General features: G+C 28.5%; 1 protein-coding gene across 4 annotated transcripts in view; it reads left to right on the top strand.

Annotated features, from left to right (window-relative positions):
• Positions 1–23,333, top strand: part of LOC129918321 (protein kinase C, brain isozyme) — a 246,542-nt gene that overhangs the window by 204,923 nt on the left and 18,286 nt on the right. For 2 of the 4 annotated variants that reach the window (XM_055998797.1, XM_055998796.1), the window contains 2 exons: positions 1,939–2,050; positions 19,397–19,525. In XM_055998797.1, the coding sequence (XP_055854772.1) occupies positions 1,939–2,050; positions 19,397–19,525 (241 nt within the window). The remainder of the gene's footprint in view (positions 1–1,938; positions 2,051–19,396; positions 19,526–23,333) is intronic. The other 2 variants (XM_055998795.1, XM_055998798.1) reach the window with 1 other exon arrangement.

The following is a 23,333-nucleotide window of genomic DNA, read 5'->3' as shown; positions in this document are numbered from 1 at the left end:
TGAAAACGTTTCATACACTTTTTCTCCCTATTTAGTGCCAAAAAATCCAATTTAATGAAAAGATTCATCACTTAACGAAAAATTTCATACTCATTTTAAAGAATAAAAATAAGAATTTTATGAAAATTTTAATTAAGTAACGAAAAAATTCATTAACTTATGAAATTCAACATTAACTAACGAAAATCTTCATAAACTTATGAAAGTTCTTCATATACTAATGAAATATTACATCGACTTATGAAAAAATACGAAAAAAAATCGTTGCCTTACAAAAAAAAAAAAAAAAAAAACGTAGGAAGACTTGGGTGCATTTCTGTTTTAATGATGAAAAATTTAATCTTGTTGAATATAGTTCACATTAGGTTTTAGTTTAAAAATCTATGTAAGTTGAGCTGAATATAAACAATATTTGCGTATTGACAAGATGTCGTGAGACACTCATGATAAGTCAACGCCAATTTTTTGTTTGGACTAAGTTAAATCAATAATTTAACAAGTCCAATTAATGTAAGAATAATCTACTACAAAAATAAATAATACAACGAAAAGTTTCGTTAGCTAACGAATTTTTTTCGTAATTTAATTAAAAAATTCATTAAATTTACGAAAAAATTCGTTAGCTAACGAAAGTTCCTTTCATAAATTAATCAAAAATACATTGACTAACGAAAAATATCACCGTAGTTAATTAAATTTTACGTAAATCGATGAAAAAATTTCGTAAAGTGATGTAAAAATTCATTAATTCTCGATCAAAAATTTTTATGAAAAATTTCATTAAAATACTTCAGTTTTCGTTGATTGATGAAGTTCTTCATTAACGTATGAAAGCCATTTCGTTGAGCCAATTAAATTTTTCATCGGCTGAAAATTAATTAAATTTTCGTTGGCTCAACGAATTTTTTCGTTGTATTTACGTAAGGATTTGGTTCAGTGCATGTACCTTGTTCTATTATAGTAAGAGTGCGGCACGTTTCATGATGCCCTTGCAATAATATTAAAAAAATTTCTACGAATTAAATAATCACTCGCTCGATTTTGCTGCTTCTGCAAAATAATTCAATTTATTTTCCCTCAATTTGTTTGCTGAAAGTAAAATAATAATAACAACAAAAAAAACAGTTACCTTTAGTGTAATGTTGAAGAAAACTGACATTCATCTGCAGATAGAGCCCCGAAGCAATCTTCCACCATAACAGAGATTTAGATGTATGTATCGACTTTCTATTCTATATTCCCCATTCAATATTATAACTGTGATGAAAATCAAATTGAAAGCGCACAATATCTCCTTTTCTATGTAAGCAGACAGGATTAGTATCACCGAAGGATAATCCATCTGCTGTTGGCTATATAGATTTTTATCCACAATCATACCCATCACAAGTAACAAAAAAAAAAAAAAAAAAAAAACACAATGAAAAATATGGCAGATGATGAATTTACAAACAGCTAACATTTTTTTGTATCCTTTTTTCTTGTTTGATTTATTTAATTCCAGATAGGACCCTTGTTGGGGATATTTTCTTTGTTTGTTTTGTCTTTCTTTTTTTTTTTTTGTACAATTTTTTTTTTTTAATATTTTGCCATCCTATTTTATAACATCAAATTATAATGTCAAAAAATTCAAATCGCACTCTCTTCTTGAGGATAACAAAAAAAAAATTCGCTGAAAATTTGTCACAACAGCACCCACAAGTCATCAAAAAAAAAAAATAAAATTTATTATTCAACAACAAAAATTATATAGATTTATATTAGCAAACAAACAAAAAAATTAGAATTAGCAAAGATTTGAAAAAAATCCAAAATCAGAACAAAATTTGCATTTAGTTTTTATGTTTAAAACAAAAAATATATATAAAATCTGTTGCATTGGATCTTGAGGAGACGACAAATCGGATCCTGGTTAATTTTCCATCAGTTTTTCATTAGGCTCACCAGATTCCGCACAAATGGCAACCCAGTACGTTTCTATCGCCGATATTCTGTGATCATTGCGGATCCCTCCTCCATGGTATTACACACAAAGGTCTCAAATGTAAAGGTAATCTCAACTTGAAAGTTCTGTGATTCTGTGAATTTTTTTTCTAGTGAAGTTTAGATTGTTTAGAATTTAAATGTTTACAAAAAAAAAGGATGTTTTGTTTTTGTTTTCGTTACCAAATATTTAAAAAAAAAAATAATATAACACTGTTTGTCCTTGCTTTGATTTACATATAAATTATATAAATTTTTAAATTTTGTTTTAATACAGTCGAATAAGGAGAAAAAAGGGGTAAATCTCGGAATGAATGTTAGTAGAAATTTTTTTTGCTCAATATCTTCCTTTTGCCATTCTATAACATATCTCAAAAGTCTAGAAAAATCTCATGTCCGCTTGTCGCTATTTCAAGGTCAAATCGCGAAATGGAGATTTTCAAAATTAGCAAAAATAGGCTATGGTATTATATACACATATGATACATGATTTCAAGGTATTTTTTAATGCAAATTCCAAAAAATCTAAAATCAAGACAATCTGACGTCTCTGGAAAAAGTTATACCTGTTTTTCATCTGTCAACTCATATTATTATAACAGTTGCAAACTTACTGCCGAAAAACCCTTAAAAGTTATGGTAGATGAACCAAATTTTGCATGATGATTTTAAAATCCATCATTATTCAAAATCAAAACAATCCATTACAAAAAATATATATACCTACGAAATAATGGCATTTTTTTATGGAGGGGCAAATTTTAGGATATGCACTAAAGAAGATTCTTGTTCATCTTAGGAATAAGTGCTAATAGGCTATTTTTTTCATTTTAATCTTTGTTTGGATATTCTTTAACTACCCTCAAAAATCTAAAAACATCTCATGTCCACAAGTCCTAATTTTCTTGGTTTGAAAATAAGGTGCAGATTTTAAAAAATTAATAAGAAAAGTTTAAATTTTTATATGTATACCAACATAAGTGACATGATATAAAGGTATTCTTTAACACTTATTCCAATAAAACTCACAAACAAGTCAACCTGACCATCCTTGAAAAGTAATGCACCTTATTCATGTTGATCTGACACAAATATCTGAAGTGTAGTTTTTCAATTTTTTTAAATCTGCAACTTATCTTCAAACCAAGAAAAGTAGGACTTGCGGACATGAGATTTTTTTAGATTTTTGAGGGTAGTTAAAGAATATCCAAACAAAGATTAAAATGAAAAAATTAGCCTATTAGCACTTATTCCTAAGATGAACAAGAATCTTCTTTAGTGCATATCCTAAAATTTGCCCCTCCATAAAAAAATACCATTATTTCGTAGGTATTTATATTTTTTGTAATGGATTGTTTTGATTTTGAATAATGATGGATTTTAAAATCATCATGCAAAATTTGGTTCATCTACCATAACTTTTAAGGGTTTTTCGGCAGTAAGTTTGCAACTGTTATAATAATATGAGTTGACAGATGAAAAACAGGTATAACTTTTTTCAGAGACGTCAGATTGTCTTGATTTTAGATTTTTTGGAATTTGCATTAAAAAATACCTTGAAATCATGTATCATATGTGTATATAATACCATAGCCTATTTTTGCTAATTTTGAAAATCTCCATTTCGCGATTTGACCTTGAAATCGCGACAAGCGGACATGAGATTTTTCTAGACTTTTGAGATATGTTATAGAATGGCAAAAGGAAGATATTGAGCAAAAAAAATGTCTACTAACATTCATTCCGAGGTTAAACCCTTATTTGACTGGATTATTTGTATTTTTTATTGTTAGAACACACTTTAACGTAGATAAAAGCCTTCGTTTTATTGATTGATTTGTCTGGTAAGTTTAATTTATTGTTTTTAGCTTAAACAACAACAAAAAAAACAAAAACTCACAGAATTTATTTGCATTTTGAAAACTATATGAATAACAATAAAATGTCTGAAAATTATTTGTAAAGTGATCATAAAATAAGAGTTATGTAAAGGATTCGATAAATAGGGAGGTAAGTCTTTATTGAATATATAAAAACTTAAAGTTAGACTTTGTCATTCAATTCCTTCATCAATTTAATTTCAAAGATTCTCTTAGACTTTGAAATTTCTCATTTTGTCATGTATAATATTCATTTGTTGACTTCAATTTTATTCATTATGTAATTCAAATACTGTCAACAATGTTCTTAAAACTCAGTTAAATAGAGTTTAAAAGAGCAAATAATAGTCAAATAAAATGCAGGCAAGTTAGAACCATATCGAGTTTTTCTGCCAAATTATCTTAAGCGCCAAAATATAAATTATGGTTTATGGACAACATACACTTTGCAACAACTGAAAAAGAATTTCAGAGGAATGTTTGGACCCTTTAAGAAAAATCCGATTGATTTTCTGTGGTGATTTGTCAAATGAAGAGTGGAAAAGGCTGTAAATAAATATTTTGAAACCCTTCTAGATTCTTACTTTCGGGAAAAAAAAGATTAGGTAGGTAGAAAAATAAAATCTGTTTTGAACTGAAAATCGTTGTCAGGTAGCGAAATGTTCGTGCCAACCACTCCAACATTTTTTACAATGTAGCTATTCAGATATATTTTTAATTAACCTCACTCATGTTGACGCAAATAGCTTTCTTAATAAGAGCGGTAAAAACTTAAATAATATCTTTATTTTTAAATGAAACACGATCTTTGTAACAGTGTTTCAAACAAATTGATATCACTTTTAAATCTTCTGATATTCAATTCCAGAACGTTCGATTTTTCTACACTATTCGATTGCACTGGTCAACAAAATTTTTGTTACATTAAATCAAAATTAATCCTCTCGAAAAATTTTTAATGTGCTGATTTAGAATCCGAAGTCAGAAAAATAGTTCACATCACGTGAGATATATTCGCGTTAGAAAACCAATAATTCCGTTTTTAACAGATTTTGAGGTTATTTCCTTTCGCATTGTAATTTGTTATAATTATAATTGTGACGGTTTCTAAAATAGCTAAATTTTCTCTTTTAAAATCCGTATCAGTTAGCCCTATCAGTTAGCTTAACGTGAAAATTTTTCCTCATTTTTGTTCCCCCGAAATTTTTAAAGCTATTGCATGATTCACTCGAAAGGAATTAAAATTTTCGCTTGACTACTTTTTTGTGCCATTTAAGTGATAAAAGACCTGAATAAAAGTTCAAAATACGGGAAGCTTTCCGAACGTGAACAACTTTTCGACCGGAACTCATAATAAGAGAAAAATTAAATTCAATTTTTGTTCGGGTGGAATCTTGTTCCATTTGAAATTTACAATACGAAAACATATATGCATATGGGTCAAAATCATGGAGGTGGGAAATTTCGATGACCGAATTCTTAAAAAATCAACTTTGTTTTATGATAAAAATTTCATGCTCAAATGTTATTTTTAGCCATAATTTGTCGGTTCATGAACGGGCAGAGCACAAAAATGTATATTTTTCAATTTACCGCAAAACCCCAAAAATTAGTACTAGAAAAACGTTCCCGGAAATGATGGTAAGCTCTTCAAAACGACTTTAGGGGTCTAGAAATAGTATCAATGTGAATGATATACTATTACATTAAGGTAGTAGGTCATAAATAAATGAAATATAACTTTATTTCTTGGGACAGAGACCGATTTCTACTAAAAAAAATGCTTTTATGCACGTCCGAAACACTTAGGCCATAAGTAATTTTTTCTTTTGTTTTCTTATAACTTTTTTGATAAAAGTGTATATTACAGCCATACTTAGATAGACTACTAAGTAAAAATACCCAAAAAATGCAAAATTATGAGTGTAAGACTACATTATTTATTCAGATTCTAAGAGCGTTCCCGGAAATGACGTTCCCGGAAATGACGTTTTGACCTTAATTTATTTTTATTTTTTATGTCACAAAGTTAAACGAAATATTTTTGACATTATATTGCAGTGGCCTCGATTTTCGATCATAATATCACCAAAAAATTATAATTTCAATCTAACTATACCCCAAAACAAGCGTTCCCGGAATGACGGTTAATTGATGTACGCTACTTAAAAATGAAACTAAAACTAGCTTCTTACATATATTTTATATATTTATCCATAAAAATAAGCGTGGAATGATAGATCTATATAAAATCAACTTTAAAAACTGCTTGCAGCACAATTTGTAAGTTAGATGATTAAAATATTGATACATTAAGAAATGTTGCTTTTATGAGTCATTTTTCTTGGGACAACTTTTATTAATGTATAAAAAAAAAACAAAAAACTTAATTTTTTTGTAAGAGATGTACCAATTTATAAAAATATGTATTATATGTATATATGTAGTATTTAGAAAAGAAATACTTAAAAATAATTGACTTTAATGTGTTTTTAAGTCATTTGAATATCAGTTTTTGAGTTATGGACATGTCCGGGAACGCTGTTTTTGGGTATATAAAATGGAATAAAAAAGAAATTTAAACTTTTCTAACCGAAACAAATATATTCGTATATGCGTGCCTACTATTTTAATTGGTAAATGAGAAAAAAACTTTAAATAAATGTAATTTTGATTTAAAAAAAATGACTGGACATCAAATTTTCCACCTCCATGTTTGGACCCACATGTATAGGTACTGATTTGTTTTTTTAGAAATTACAAATTATGTATGTATTTAATTTTGCTCGCTACTGTATGTATTTTATAAATTTGTTAGGCTCCAAAATTCTAACCAAATGTCACTATTTTGGACGTTCTAGTATTTAACTTTGATTTAACCCTGATTTTTCAATCGTCAGTTAGACTATATCAAAAGCGATTGTTAAATGTTTAAATTCTATTAAATCAATATTTCAAAGTACCAATTTGGAAAAAAACCGATTGAACCACAAAAAACTTAAAACAATTTAAACTTAAATCCATTATTTCACAAACTTTTGACTCTAATTTTTGCTTTAACATTTGTTTGAAAAGTAAAAGTTTTTCCTTCAAAAATTATTTAAAAAAAAAAATAATCTTTTCTGATTAATGGCCATTTAAAATTATTTTATTACGCTTACAAGCCCAACACAAAAAAAACATAAATCTTTTTAAATCGATATTTAATTTTTGATAAAGTAGCGTTTTTCATACAAATGTAGTTCTTACTGTTCTTGTGGTAAATATATCTTGTTTTTGTGGAATATTTTATTTTATATCTTTTAAGAACACTCACTTTGAAATTAAGAAAGTTTCTTTTAATTTGATGATTCACAATAAGTAAAAAAAAATTAATAAGGCAGACTATGAAAGTTTTATTATGAAAAATATTGCTCAATCGATTTAGCTCAATAAATTATTTAATAAAAGCTTTTCCAAGTGGACAAAAAAATAGTTCTTTTCTTACTGTTTTGAATTAATGTCATAGAAGCCTTCTTATTGGTCATGTCATGTACATTTAAATTTGTGACCTAATCAATTAGTTGTTCATATTTTCGATCAGAAAATGTACCCGCCTTCAAAATTCTATCGAATTATAAAATTATAAAAAAAAAAAATCGTTCCATTAGCTACCTAACTCGCTTCTCCCACGTTCATATGTGAGCAAAATTTCAATTCCAAGCACATACATAAGTTTTCAACAGATGAAAATACACATATGGATATTGGATATGCAGAGAAACTCATCCTTGAATCGATTTTCATAATTTCCGTTCAATATAATCGAAAAGATTGAATTCCCAGCTTCTGAATAGGACTTAAATTAGCCTCCCCCCTCCCCCAAAAAAGGCATCTAAATTCATCGTATTGCAAAATGGTATACAACCAACGAACTAACGTGTGGGAAATTTGCATCAATTTATACAATCGTAAGGATACAACAGGATATTAAAGATATTTTCTGAGCGCAATTTATCGTCACGTTGCTTTGGTTGCCGTGTGCTTTATCGTTGTCATCATCATCGCATCGATGCGTCACTTGTCGTTAAAGTTTTTTTTTTTCAATACATAACATGTTGAGCTGTATCACATACATTTACATAACAAATTTGTGATATGAATTTTAGTAAATCAATCTATACGGCTTATACTACGATAAAAATAAACCGATGTGTATCATTTACTACAGCGCAGCGTGTGCATTTTAAGAAGGAAATATAACACACAGAGAAAAAAAGGGCACCTTAAAATGAAATTAAATACGATTTCCGCTTTAAACAAGTGGAATCTGCTTAAAATAAGTGGAATCTGCTTAAATTCTGCTAAATTTAAGGTGAACTTCATTTCATTTTAATATGGATTTTCATTTTTTTAAAAAACCAAAAAAAAAAATTTTAAAAATTTAAAAATTATCACATTTATAAAAATTAGATGATTCTCCTCTAAAATTAAGTGGATTTGTTTTCAATTTGCACATTCATAAAAATTAAATGATTTTCCTCTTAAATTAAGTGAATTTCTTTTAAATTTGCACATTCAAGAAATTGAGAAGATTTTTCCGCTAAATTTAAGACGGAAAACATGCAGAAATCCGCTTAATTTACTACAGAATCCGCTTGTTTTTAGGTGATTTTCCCCTTAAATTAAGTGGAATTTTTTTTAATTCCCACATTCATAAAAACAAGATGATTTTCCGCTTAAATTAAGTAGATTTCTTTTAAGTTTGTATGTTCATAAAAATGAGATGATTATCCGCTTTAATTAAGTGAATTTTTTTTAAATGTATACATCCAAGAAATTAAGAAGATTGTTCCACTAAATTTAAGTCATCTTGGCAAAAACAAACATGCAGAAATCTGCTTAATTTCCTACAGAATCCGCTTGTTTTTAGGTGCTATTTTTTCTCCCTGCACTAATAAAAAACTCCTAATTTGTCTAGGTATGCTCTACAAATTTTGAAAAGGTCAATAAATTTAGGTGTTTTTTTCGGTTGGAATTTAATTTACCATGAACTACTTTAAGATGCTGAAGTGTTGCATTTTAAAATGAAGCTATTCGGTAGAAAACTACTTTCTTTAATTTTTGTTGTACATTTTAAAACAAATTTAATTTGCACATTTATAAAAATAAGATTATTTTCCGCTTAAATTAAGTAGATTTTGTTTAAATTTGGACATTCATGAAAATGAAAAAATTTTCCGCTTAAATTAAGTGGATTTCTTTTAAATTTGCACAATCATAAAAATAGCATGATTTTCCTCTTAAATTGAGTGGATTTCTTTTAAATTTGCACATTCAAGAAATTGAGGAGATTTTTCCGCTAAATTAAAGACGGAAAACATGTAGAAATCCGCTACTACAGCATCCGCTTGTTTTTAGGTGATTTTTCCCAATAAATTAAGTGGATTTTTTTTTAATTCCCACATTCATTAAAACAAGATGATTTTCCGCTTCAATTAAGTGGATTTCGTTTAAATATGAACATTCATAAAAATAAGATGATTTTCCGCTTAAATTAAATGGATTTCTTTTAAATTTGCACTTTCATAAAAATAAAATTATTTTCCGCTTGAATTAAGTGGATTTCTTTTAGACTTTCACATTCATAAAAATAACATGATTTTCCTCTTAAATTGAGTAAATTTCTTTTAAATTTGTACATTCATAAAAATAAGATGATTTTCCGTTTTAATTAAGTGGATTTCTTTTAAATTTGCACATTCATTAAAATAAAATCAAGTGGATTACTTATAAATTTAAACATTCATAAAAATAAGATTATTTTCCGCTTAAAATAAGTGGATTTCTTTTAAATTTACACATCCAAGAAATTAACAAGATTGTTCCGCTAAATTTAAGACGGAAGTCATCTTGGCAAAAAAAACATGCAGAAATTTGCTTAATTTACTACAGAATCCGGTGCTATTTTTTCTCCCTGCACTAAAAAAAAACTTCTAATTTGTCTATGATCTACAAATTTTGACAAGGTCAATAAAAGTAGGTGTTTTTTTTTGGTTGGGATTTAATTTACCATGAACTACATTAAGATGCTAAAGTGTTTCATTTTAAAATGAATCTATTAACGGTAGAAAACTACTTTCTGTAATTTTTGTTGTACATTTTAGGATAAAAAAGTATGAAAAGACTCAACACGAATTCATCGTTCAATTAAAAGTGAAAAATTATTGTAATCTTTACTTCATTTTTAATTCATAAAATAATTTAACTCAATTCAAAGTTCTTTGAGTTTTCTAATCAAATATAAAAAAAAAAACTAAAGCTTAGAAAATGAATTTATAATCAAAGAACTATACAACAAAAATGTGTAGTATTATAGTGTTCCTTTTAACACTTCAGTTGCTTTATATCTTCTTGTCAATGGGGAACTCAATGGGGACCACTCACTTTCTTTTCATCCGTACACATATTAAATAGATTAAAATGTGCAGCCTTTTTGCTGTCATTCACATCATTCAAAGATAGAATGAACAAGCTATAAAAAAATAAATTAATAAAAAGACTAACACCACACCGCCACACCTACATCTCTTACATTCACACTACTAGAAGAGGGTCCTTTTCAGTTTTTTTCTTTTCTTCCTTTTTTGTATAATTATTAAATATCCACTCGACAAGAAAAAATGAATACCTACGACGATGATGATGACGACAAGGATAACGACAACGAGCATGCTTACGCTCAGCTCATCCCGTGGTAATTACACTATACAAGTGGCCAATGAGGCTGTTTGAAGAGGCTAGTCTAGGAGAGAAAAAAAAAGGGATAGTGTAAAAGTATATATTTCTCTCGAGTGCATTCAGGGTCTTAGTTTTTTTTTTCAATATATATTTTTTTTTTTTTTCATATTCATCCCCTTTATGTTCATTCATGCATCCATAATATGACCACACAACTCTTTAGAAAGTTGTGAGGTTTTCCTATTTGTATATGAACGTTGTAGCAAAATTTAATATATGATATCCTTGAGTACGGTTTGACCAGAAGGTCCTTGCCTTGTGCGGTCTGTTATTCAAAACACAACGCACACATACAGTATAACACCTTCAACATCGTTGTCCGTCATTCATCACCATGATGCGGCTATTTGGGACACACCATACGTATAGGGACTAACTAGCCTAAAGGGATAACGGTTTTAATATATAAACCATATAGGTATACAAATAGTTTGAGCTGGTTGGTGAGGAAACCAATTTCTCACATGAATAAACTGTTCATGCAGCTGGAAAACATTTCACGGCCATCAAAACGTTTCAATTTAAAAAAAAAAAAACATATCGCATCGTGCTTGGGCTTGTGGTATGTAAGAGATTTTCTACAAAATAATACAAACAGGGTGTTACAGAAATGCAGGTCAGGATTTTTCCTCCATTTAATTAAATGTTTCATATGTACAAGTCTTTTCTATGATGCAGATCAGCTTTTAAAAAAAATAATTCAACTAAATTTAAATTATTAACAAAATCTGAAATATGGTAAAAACAATTAAAAAAAAATGCATCCTTTCTCAAAAATGGTATATGAAAGTGGAAAATAAATTACGGTGGGCGAAAAATGGGTAGGGTGTTAAAAATGTTGTTATTTTACGATTTCTGTCAAAAATAGGCAAAAGTTGTAGAAAGTAAAAAAAAAAAACATTTACTCAAATAATTTTTTTTCTATAAAATCCAACAATAGTGAGAAAAATGAAAAAAATACGATTTTCGTTTTTTATTTATAGTTTTACTGACTTTTTTATGTTTTTTTACTAAATTAAAAAATTTGTTAGCAAATTTTTTTTTTTTTTTTTGTATTTTTGAAAATTGTTCAAACAAAAAAGTTACCAACAAAAGAAACACAACTCTTCAAAATATTGAAGAACATTGAAAAACTAAAACAAAAAAAAAAACGATTTCTTAAAATTGATTTTTCGTAAATGACAGTAATATTGGCAAGCCTGATTTTGCCGTAGAAACCAAATTTTACTTTCCCAAAAGAATTTGAATTTGCAATTTTTAACTTCCAAAAACACTATTTTTGTGATGATTTAAAAAAAAAAACAAACGCTTTTACTCTAGCCAATCTACCTACTTGGTTGTAGGCATTGCTTCATTCAAACCTTCAATGAAAACTGACAAAAGCAGTCGTGTAGCACTCACTTCATGACAAAATGCTAAACGCTTTAAATAAAATAATGTGAAAAAAAAGCCATGCAAAACTCTAACATCGATTTGTTTCAAAATCGACAATTTTTGAGATGTTACACTGTCCGTCTCGACGTGCGATATGCCAGGACGAGCCGTTTATTTTTAATTTTTCTGATTATATGGCAGGAACCACTTTAGAAAAATTTTCAAAACTTAAAATTACCAAATTTGAAGGAAATCTCTTCAGTAGATTAGAATAAACCTTGAGATAGATACAGACAAACAAATAGACAGAATGGCAGAACCCACTTTGTTCGCATTCTCTATCATCGTTACCATCTCTACTTCCTTTTTTCCAGTTATATCTTTTTTACGAATCCTAAATCTACCTATAAATCGTAAATTAAAAAAAAAAGTACGTATACGTCACAGTGTACCATTACACCGGCACACAAAAAAAAAAAAGTGTCATGTACCAAGAACCAGACCTATCTTTCTGTATGTTTTTGGGCACCCTGAATCCGAATTTGAAGTCCATTTGGCCCCATCACCCTCCAGTTTTGAGCTGTGAGTGCATTTTGTTTGAATTTTTATGACTTTTTTGGAGTTTTTTGCATTTTTCTCAAAACTGAAGGGTGACCGGGCAAAACGGACTTGAAATTCGAATTTAGCGTGCCCAAAAACATATAGAAAGATAGGTCTGCTTCCTGGTACATGAAACTTTTTTTTTTGTGTGCCGGGGATGACAGCGACATGTCGCGACAGCGCTAGCACACAAAAAAAAAGTTGTATGAACCAGGAACCAGACCTATCTTTCTATATGTTTTTGGGACCGCTGAATCCGAATTTCAAGTCCGTTTTGTCCGGTCACCCTCCAGTTTTGAGAAAAGTGTAAAAAAGACCCCAAAAAAGTCAAAAAACTTCCTTTTTTTGAGTTTTTTGCATATTACTCAAAACTGGAGGGTGACAGGGCCAAACGGACTTGAAATTCGGATTCAGCGGGTCCAAAAACATATAGAAAGATAGGTCTGGTTCCTGGTACATGACACTTTTTTTTTTTGTGTGCCGGTGTTATCATTAGATTAGATACAAAAATGAATTTGATACTTTCATTCAATGGATATCAATGCAAGTGTTAAAATTACAAAAAATATATAACAATTTGAGATAGAATGTGTTTCTTTTTAGGATTATAAATGTATGTATGTATATGAAAGAAAATTAAAAATGATTTATAGTTTTTTTTGCAAAGTTGTTACTGTTCAAAATATTTCCTACTTGCGATTCAAACGAATAATAAATACATTTTTCTATCAAGATTTTTATAAGCTTAAAAAAATTAAGCACGTATTTGTTTGCATTCCAAGAACTATAGAAATAAATAAAAAACAAATGAGATTAAATTTCCAAGAAAAGAAGAAACTTTTCTAGAATTTTTTTTTTAACGAAATGCAAAAAAAAAATTATGCTACAGCTTGGAATAAAAATGAAAAATAAAGAAATATTATTTCTTCTACAAGATGCATACATAGTAACCTTGAATTAGCAATATCTAATAAAAAATAATAATAAAATGCAATTATAAATGTGTTTTTTTTTTTAACCTAAACTATGAAGATTTTTTACGACTTCTCAGAAGATATTATAAAATTTAAGCTTTGAATATTCTACTCAGATACAATCTTTTCAGTAAGGTAGATCAACGGGAAATAATTAATTTTCAAAAAATTCCATTTGTATGACAGTTAAAAGTTAATTAGAAATTTAATAAAATTTCTTGAATCAGTTTTTGATTAAGAAATAACTAAATTTTCAAAGCTTCGCAATCAGTCATCTTAATATTTTTCCGATAATCCAGTCAAATAAGGATTTAACCTCGGAATGAATGTTAGTAGAATTTTTTTTGCTCAATATCTTCCTTTTGCCATTCTATAACATAACTCAAAAGTCTAGAAAGGGTTTTTCGGCAGTAAGTTTGCAACTGTTATAATAATATGAGTTGACAGATGAAAAACAGGTATAACTTTTTCCAGAGACGTCAGATTGTCTTGATTTTAGATTTTTTGGAATCAGCATTAAAAAATACCTTGAAATCATGTATCATATGTGTATATAATACCATAGCCTATTTTTGCTAATTTTGAAAATCTCCATTTCGCGATTTGACCTTGAAATCGCGACAAGCGGACATGAGATTTTTCTAGACTTTTGAGATATGTTATAGAATGGTAAATGGAAGATATTGAGCAAAAAAAATTTCTACTAACATTCATTCCGAGATTTACCCCTTTTTTCTCCTTATTTTACTGTATTACGAGTGTTTTATTGAATAACAAAAAATTCATTGTGTCAATTTGGTAAAAAAGAATTGGTACAGAATTAAGTTGATTGGAGTTGGATTAAAAGTATTATTGAAAATAAAATATTCAAGTTTTTTTTTATTTTAAATTTTTACTTAACAAATAAGTTTTGTGAAAACTGCGAAAATAAAAACAACTCCAAAATTAACTCACTTCATTTGCCTTCTTAATGCGATGCCTAACAATGAATCTTTATTTTTATACAACAAAAGAACACTTTTGTTATTTAATTCAATTTATTTTTGTCTTACTTTTAAAATAAATTTCACCACAAGAAATACTTAGGCAATTAAGTTAAAACATTTTAAAACTTCGAACTTCTTCAAAGAAACAAAAGAAACACAAACTTTTCTTTTTAATTCTCGAAAGGTTACCAAAAATGTTTCAACAGCAAAAAATGTTTCAAAACTTTTTTGTACCATTTTAATTAAAAAGGTATATCAATTTGAATATCAAAAGCATTAAAGTCATCACTTAGTTCGAAAACAATTAATTTTACCTTCATCCACCCGCATATATTTCTTTATCATCAAACAAAAATGGTATTACTTTTACTCTCTCTCTCAAACACTATACACTGCATGACAAGAGGAAAATCCATCTTAATCCTGTTGTGTTAATTTTCTTTAAGGTACATCATTAATTATATACAAAAAAAAAAAAAGGAAACCTCAGCTGGCAAGTGAAATAACAAGTGCCAATTACTTTGTATAACACCACACAACCCACATTAATTATGACAATCGACCCGCAGCAGTCAGACTTTCCACACATATACACTCTCTATGTACACTTTGTACAAGCTTCATAAAAATTAAAATTGCGAATTCCGTTTCGAAAGCCCTTACATTGTATTTGTGTGTGTGTGTGTGTGTGTAATGGATTCATAGGGATATCCCCAGGATGCTCTATAAGTAAAGATGCATAATTGAAGACCGCACACACTATATATTTGTACTTTGTTCCAACGACAATGTACCGTACTTTATACTGTTATACACAGTCCCATAAAGTAAAAGTTCATTGAGTAATACTTGCTTTTTTGTGTGCACACACAAAATCCTGCCAGTTAAATACAAATTACGAATAATATGCTAATCAAATGCACTTTTTATACAAATTTTATATTCTTTTTTAAGTGGGTTGTATAAATGTTGGTCGCGTCCAAATATGCTATGTCCTAGCCAGATCCTTTTTTTTTTTTCTTATAGAGACATACGTTTTTGTTATTAATTCTGGGTTTTTTGCTCATTTGATGTGAACTTGACTTTCAAGTTAAATTTATTGTTGTAAGAAAGTAGAACTTTTGGGCTATGTTAAGATGTGGAACACATTGAGAGAATTGGAAATAAAAATCCCATTATGAGAAAAGAAACCAATAAAGAAGTTATTATTTATTAATAAGAAAAGTATGGAAATTAATTGCTTACCTATTACAAAACATACGGTGACTACATTTAATAAGTAGCTTAAATGATGTAAGTGAACATTTATGTTATTAACTTTTAGGTTTATTAAAATGCAATTTACTATCATACATAAGAAAAGCCAAAAATAGCTTAGGATAAAATATAATTAAAAAAAATAGTACGTATACACCATGGTGAACCAATTTTTTTTTTATTTAAATATAAATACTGGATGATGTTATTTTGGAACCAAACAGGATTCTGGAAGAATATTTATATTATAGAAATTCAAAGACAAATTTCGTGGAAAATTCTGAAAAATCTGATCAAAGCCAAAATTTAAGTTAACTCCTCCAAAAGGATTGACCATTTTAATATGGTGTCAAGTTTGGTATCAAATTAAAGGTGAGGTTTTCACCATGCCGTCCATGTCGGTCTGTTTCTGCGTCAATCTGTACACATTTATACAGCCGAAACGGGTGCTCTGATTTTTTAATTTTTTAATTTTGTACAGCAATTTTTTATTTTTTTTTTTTTTTTTTTTTTTTTTTGATATTCATGTCTCCCATACAAATTTCGTGGTATTACTACCATTTTCTCGAAAACGACTTTGATTAAACTTGGAACACGTAATATTTAGAACTTCATTAATAATTTTTGTTCGCTTTTCGTACACGGGGTGGATCCAATATTGAAATAACACATTGTTGTCACCTATAATGGTAATAATAGTAATTCACCTGTTTTAGCGAAGACACATCTTGAACACCTTGTTTTATTTGGTATATCAGTTATAAAAACCGACAAATGCTAAATGACCAAATTTTAATATTTTTCTAAACCCCGTAAGTACTCGTATTTCTGTGCGAAATAAATTTCAATTGAAAAAATCAAAACTCCTTGAGCTATGCGGCGCGCCAATGAGCTACTTTTTTTGCTATGCAAGTACAGAAATTTATTCTAGGGACTCCACTTTTGACTTTTTTTTGTAATTATACTACGCTTAATATAAGAGTTTTTTGCGACAACTTTTCTTCAATTAAAAAACAAAAATTCCTAGAAAACATTCTTCTTCCAACACCTAGAGTGGCCTTACCCATTAAATATCATTTGTCTTAATACATAAAAATGGCCTGACAAAGTAATTACATTTTTAGTTTTTTTTTTTTCTGATATCTTGATATTTTTTATTAGCTAGGCTGCTGAAAAAGAACTGCAAAAGTCAAGAAGAACATTTTTTTCACTCTCTTTAAAAAAAACCTTTCAATAAAAAGCTTAAACTTCTAATAATTTATTGCAGTCTTGTATTAGTTTTCAATCTATTTTTCAAATTTTCTGAACCATTTTCATTAATTGTTTTGAATATTACGTATACGCCACAGTGAACACAATTATTTAAATCGTTCTTGGCATTTTACAATTTCTTCTATGAATGACGTGAAAAGCTGCCAACGAAGCAAATCTTTTTTCAACATTTTTGATTTAAACATTTTTATAAGAGAAAATGCGAATCTGTTCATTTCGTGTAAAAGAAAACGAGAAAAGTAAAAATCTCATCTCTTATAGACATATTATTGGATATTAAGAAATTCATATCTGATGAAAATATCGTAAGAAAATCTCTATACCTACTGTAAATATGATATTCGTCCTAAAAAACATTTTTGAAAATTCCAATTAATTGCAAAATTTGTTAGGAAAAAATTTGATGAACCCATTCAGTTAACCAAATTTGGTTTTATATGCTTTGGGAAACAGAAACTATTCCAATTTGGTCTTATTTTATTATTTCAAGCGAAATAGGGTAAAATTTAAGATATATTTTAGTTTCTATTTAGTTTGGTTTTATTCTATGTCAACAGTCTTGCTTATTTGTATAGTAATTTATTGAATCCAATTTTTTCAACTTCAAGTAGGAAGGTACTGTATTTTATTTACAACTTAATTGCAAAATATTTTAGCCAAATTTGTGGTCTGAGAAATTATTTTTTGTTTTAAAGATCCTTATTGACCGCAAAATAAAATTAAAACCATAATAAAATAAAATTAAAAAACAAACTTTTGATTTTAATTTAAAACAATTTTAAATTTTATTTAAATCGAATGCATTTCGGTTCTAAACAGTGAAACCATCTTCAGCGAACGACACTTTTGTACAAGGAAGATAACAAAAAAAAAAAGAAAACAATGAAAAAGTTTGACAGTTAAAATACATAACAGATTTATGTTAAGAAAAAGAAAGAAAGTAAAGAGAAAGTGAAAAAGCTAAAGAGAATGAAAACATTTATGAAAAATGAGTTTTTATTTTCCCTTCTTTTTGATGACATTAAACAGCTGAAAATCAATTGGTCCAGGTTTCAAGTTCATCAAATCATCATTTAGATGAATATTTATATTGATTCGTATGAGTCAAGTTTGTAGGGTTTGTTTATGTGTTTAAATTCGATTTAAATAAAATTTAAAATAGTTTTAATTTAAAATCAAAATTTTGTTTTTTAATTTTATTTTATTATTGTTTTAATTTTATTTCTATTTGCGGTTAATAAGGATCATAAAACCAACAAATAATTCAAGTAGGTACATTTAAAACTAAGCTCTAAGTTTTTATTTTCTTAATTTATTTCTTAAAGATGTAATTAACTTTCCTAAAGTAAGGTAAGTTCATAATTTTTTTTTTAATTTTTTGATTTAAAATTAATTTGATTTCTATTTATTCGCTCTTCAAAAAAAACATCAAAAACATCTGATAACCTTAACCTTATGCCTCAAGCATCCACTTTTCCACTTGTTTAAATTTTCACTTAAGAATCAAAAAAAATTATCTTCCGACCTCATTAAGGATTATACCAGTCTCGTCTCTAGCCTATACACAAATAGATATTTGATCATTAACCTAAATTCAAACAACTCGCTCTCATTTCACCGTTCTTCACCGCATGCTTAAAGTTAAATAGGGACTTCCTATTAACACCTGCCTCCCAACGACGACGACCGACACGACACGAATCACACGAAAATCCATTTTTACACATTAACAGCATCATTATCGGATTTTCTCTTCGCATTTTCGTTCAATAAAATGCTTCTCTTTTTGGTTAAAGAACGCCCGGGGAACCCATCATTATCATTAATTACAAAATTAATCCATAATCCACTAGAAAAAAGAGTTTAAGAAAATTTAATACACAAGGACTTTGTGAAAGAGAGAGAGAGGTAGGAGACAGATAATAAATTTTTAAAAAATATAGGATGCAAAAAGAAAATTAAATTTAATACTTTTTATGAGCGTGTGTGTTTGTTAATTAAATTTTTTTATTTTTTATTTAAACGTCCAATCAAAGCTTCACTTTGTTGCTGATTTATGTATATTTTATTGTGAATGTGTGTGTATGTCTGCTGTGCAAGTGTATCATGTGCGTGTTGTTTAAAATTAAAAAAAAAAACTAAAGTTGAATGTAATAATTTTAAACTTCCTGTTTCCTGTTTATTGTTGTTCATTTTAATTGCTTGGTTATAATTTAATACAAAAATGCAATTTATTTAGTAATAATATATACTTTTTAACATTTTTTTTTTTTGTTATAAATCTACATAGCATGTGACATGAATGTACATGCAAGATGTAAGGAAAACGTGCCAAGTTTATGCGGATGTGACCACACAGAACGACGAGGGAGAATTTTTCTGCAACTACACGTTAAAGGAAACACACTAACAGTTGAGAGTAAGTAAAAACTAAGTTTTAAATTTTTGTAACAAAGTTTATTTTATGACATTTTGTTTATGGTTATGAAGCCAGTAATTATTGTTATTGAAGTCCTTTAAACAAAAGACACAAGTTTTACAGTGAGGTTTATGTATGTGTATTGTGTAATAATGCAAACTGTTCGTCATCATCGTTTTCGCGAAAAAAAGCAAAGAGAAGCTTGATTTTATTCACTAAATAACTAAAGGATCGAACACAATAGATAATCCATATGAAAGGGTGTTTTTTTTTTCGAGAGAAATGAAAAGATCTTATAAATGAATATGAGGTTCAAAGACATGAGATTATATTAAACAGGCCTTTGAATTTAGATGCCTACAGAGTGTACAAATCTATTTTTCCAGATTTTCGATAAAAAAAACAAGGTTAACCCATTGTCTGAAAAAAATGCATTTTAAAAAATTTAACCCAAATCCATCGAGTAAGATATCAAAATTAAGGAGTATTTAAGCACTATTCATCACTGAAAATCAAAATATTCTCTGAGGTCTGGTTCCTGAGTTATTTGCATTCGAAACAATTAATTTTTTTTTAACATTCGGAAGCTGATATCTTCGGATCAAAGCATTGAAACAAGTTTTGATTTAAAGATATGAGTTCAAATTGAACAGGCCTTTGAATTTAGACTGAAAATGTACAACTTTTTTTTTTCTAAATTTTCGACAATAAAACAAGATTAACCCCTTGTCCGAAAAAAATGCATTTTCAAAAAATGTCTCCTAAGTCCATCGAGTGAGACATCAAATTAGAGGACTTTTTAAGCTCTATTCATCGCTGAAAATCAAAATTTTCTCTGAGGTCTGGTTCCTGAGTTATTCGCATTCGGAACAATTCTTTTTTTCTTACATTCGAAAGCAAATATCTTCGGATCAAAGCATTAATAAAAGTTTTGATTTAAGGATATATTGTGTTCATTTTGAACAATTAAGGTATAAAATGTACAAATCTATTTTTCTAGATGTTCGAAAAAAAAAACAATTTTAACCCCTTGTCTGAAAAAAATGCATTTTAAAAAATTTCCCCCAAATCCATCGAATAAGACATCAAATCAAAGGTCTTTTTAAGCTCTATTCATCACTGAAAATCAAAATTTTCTCTGAGGTCTTGTTCTTGATTTATTCGCATTCGGAAGAATTCTTATTTCTTACATTCGGAAGTAGATATCTTTGGATCAAAGCATTGAAACAAGTTTTGATTTAAAGATTTCCGTTTCTATTGAAGAGGCCTTTGAACTCAGGTTCAAAATGTACAAATCTTTTCTTCTAGATTTTCGACAAAAACAACAAGGTTAACCCCTTGTCTGAATAAATTGCATTTAAAAATTTCCCCCAAATCCATCGAATGAGACATCAAATCAAAGGTCTTTTTAAACTCTATTTATTACTGAAAATCAAAATTTTCTCTGAGGTCTGGTTCCTGAGTTATTTGCATTCGGAACAATTCGAAACAATTTTTGAAAAAAATCATTTTACAAAGTTTCCCCCAAAATTTAAGCTCTATTCATCACTGAAAATCAAAATTTTCTCTAAGGTCTGTTTCCTAAGTTATTTGCATTCGGAACAATTTTTTTTTTCATACATACGTGCCCTAATTTTGGATTTAAAGCTGTCTTACCTAGGCTTAAAATATTCACTAGATATTAAAGCGATCTCACTCTGAATGTAGTATTCTGAAAGCTCGTTTCGAAGTTAAGAAGAAGTTCATTTATCATTTATGTACATAGCTTGACTTTATATTCTTTAAATCTTAAATCTTTAAGTATTTCCTTCAACTTCTTATTTAATTAAAAATAAATACGGACAATTAAGGCAAAATGAGTTTTTTTTTTTTTGTATGTGATTGTGTTACAAATTTGAAATTCCAAAGCAAACGCTATTGTTTCTACAAAAAACCTGAAGCCCTCTTTTGTTTTTTTTTTTGTTGAAATAAATGTTGTTTTTTTTTCACTCAAATTTTGTCTCACTCATTCTTAAATTCTGTATTATATCAAATATCTTTAAACAAGACGCCTTTTGAACGTGACATCATTAAAGAGAGACGCTCAATGTCAAATCATTCTCAAGTATCTCATTATCTCCTCGCTTTCATAACAACACTGGTGTTTGGCTGCAGATTAATTAACCATAACACCCTTATCCAAATCATTCACTTGGCTCATACAAAAATGTCCCCCCCCCCCCCTCACATTCTTTCCATTTATACATAATATACACTCGAAACCTGGTCCTCATTTTGTGTGAAACACGCAGTTTGCCACTTCATTAAACACAGAAATGTCGTTTTATTCTTATTATCCATATCTACTATATATCCAAGAGCAACAGCAAATAGCAACAAAAAAAATAACAACAACAACAAGAACGACAGCCAAAGCACCAAGTTGCACAATCGCAGGATTATTAGGCACTTTGTAGAATAGAGGAGTCCTTAATCCATGCATCTTTTCCTCCTCTTGCTTGTCCCATTCAAAAAGTGTCGGAGGGGGTTTCTTTTGTCTCTCATAGAGCTAAACTTTTATGCCGAAGGTTCTATTCGTATCTAGAAGGTTGGTAGGTATACCATCTATCTAGATTTAAGATGTACCCATAATATTGTGTATGTAGAGAGGTGGTATACATTTTTGTTCATCAACTGTTTAGTTTAGAGATACACTTTTCATTCATTCTGAGACAATTCATTCAATGGCGGCGAACAATGGCGAAATGAAAGACAAAAGAAACCCAGTCCCAGACTCCTTCATCTTGTGATGATGATGAGTGAATGAATGAGCCTGAAGAAAAATATATATCAAAAGCTGCATTGTGTTTCTAGATAAGGAAATTATGCCGTATGCTTTTGAGAATAATAATATTGTGTTTTGTTTTGAATAATATTATAATATATATATTTCTAAATTACCAAACTGATTTTGATTAAATCTGAGAATTTCCCATATGGTTGTCAATAGGATATTTCATACAATATTACATTAGTCTTGTAGAAGATTAAGAACATGAATGAGATATATAATTTTATTTAATTCTTACAAATTGCAGAACAAGAAAACTTAAATTGAGGGTTTATAGACTTGTTTAATTTAGTTTTCCAACTTATTTATTATTATATTTATTATTATATCGTGTTTCAATTAAATGTTTTTTTTTTCTTGAAATTTAATGTGAAGAATAAGTATTTTTTCATAGATAAGCTAGTGGAGTCTATAAGGTCTATAGATTAAAAATTGCCGGTGTTGCCGTTTTGATTTTTTAAATTTAATTGAAGATTTTAGTAAACAAAAATTTTTTTTCAAAAATTTTAAAGTTATTTTTTTATTTATTCAATAGTCCTTATTGTTGAAAGTTAAATATCAAAAGTTTAAAGTTCTTATTTGCCAAAATCTTCGAGAAAATCAATGCAAAAATTCAGTTTTTACCAAAAACACCCATTGAAATTGAAGCAATTTTTAATTTTTTTTTCAAAAGTGTGATATACAGGGTGTCCCACAGTCACCGCCCCAAACGAAAACCATGGATTCCTGAGGTAATTTTAAGTCGAAAAACTTAAGAGGTAATTTTCTCGTTTTCGTCCCGTTTTCGAGTTACCACGGTTTTTATGATTTTTGTTCTCTTTTTCCTTATCTGGCTTTATCTTTGCCAAACTACATTTGATTTGAAAGATTTTTTTACAACCAATCAAGAATTTATTACAGTTTTAGTTTGTCTCAAAACTTTTTTTTCTGCGGACAACCGTTTCTCCACAATTTTGCATCAAATACAATTTTCTTCGT

The sequence above is a fragment of the Episyrphus balteatus genome, chromosome 4 (assembly GCF_945859705.1).
Source record: "Episyrphus balteatus chromosome 4, idEpiBalt1.1, whole genome shotgun sequence".
In the NCBI taxonomy this organism is placed as follows: Eukaryota; Metazoa; Arthropoda; class Insecta; order Diptera; family Syrphidae; genus Episyrphus; species Episyrphus balteatus.
Note: the sequence above shows the minus strand (reverse complement) of the source record. Positions and strands in the feature narration are given on the sequence as shown.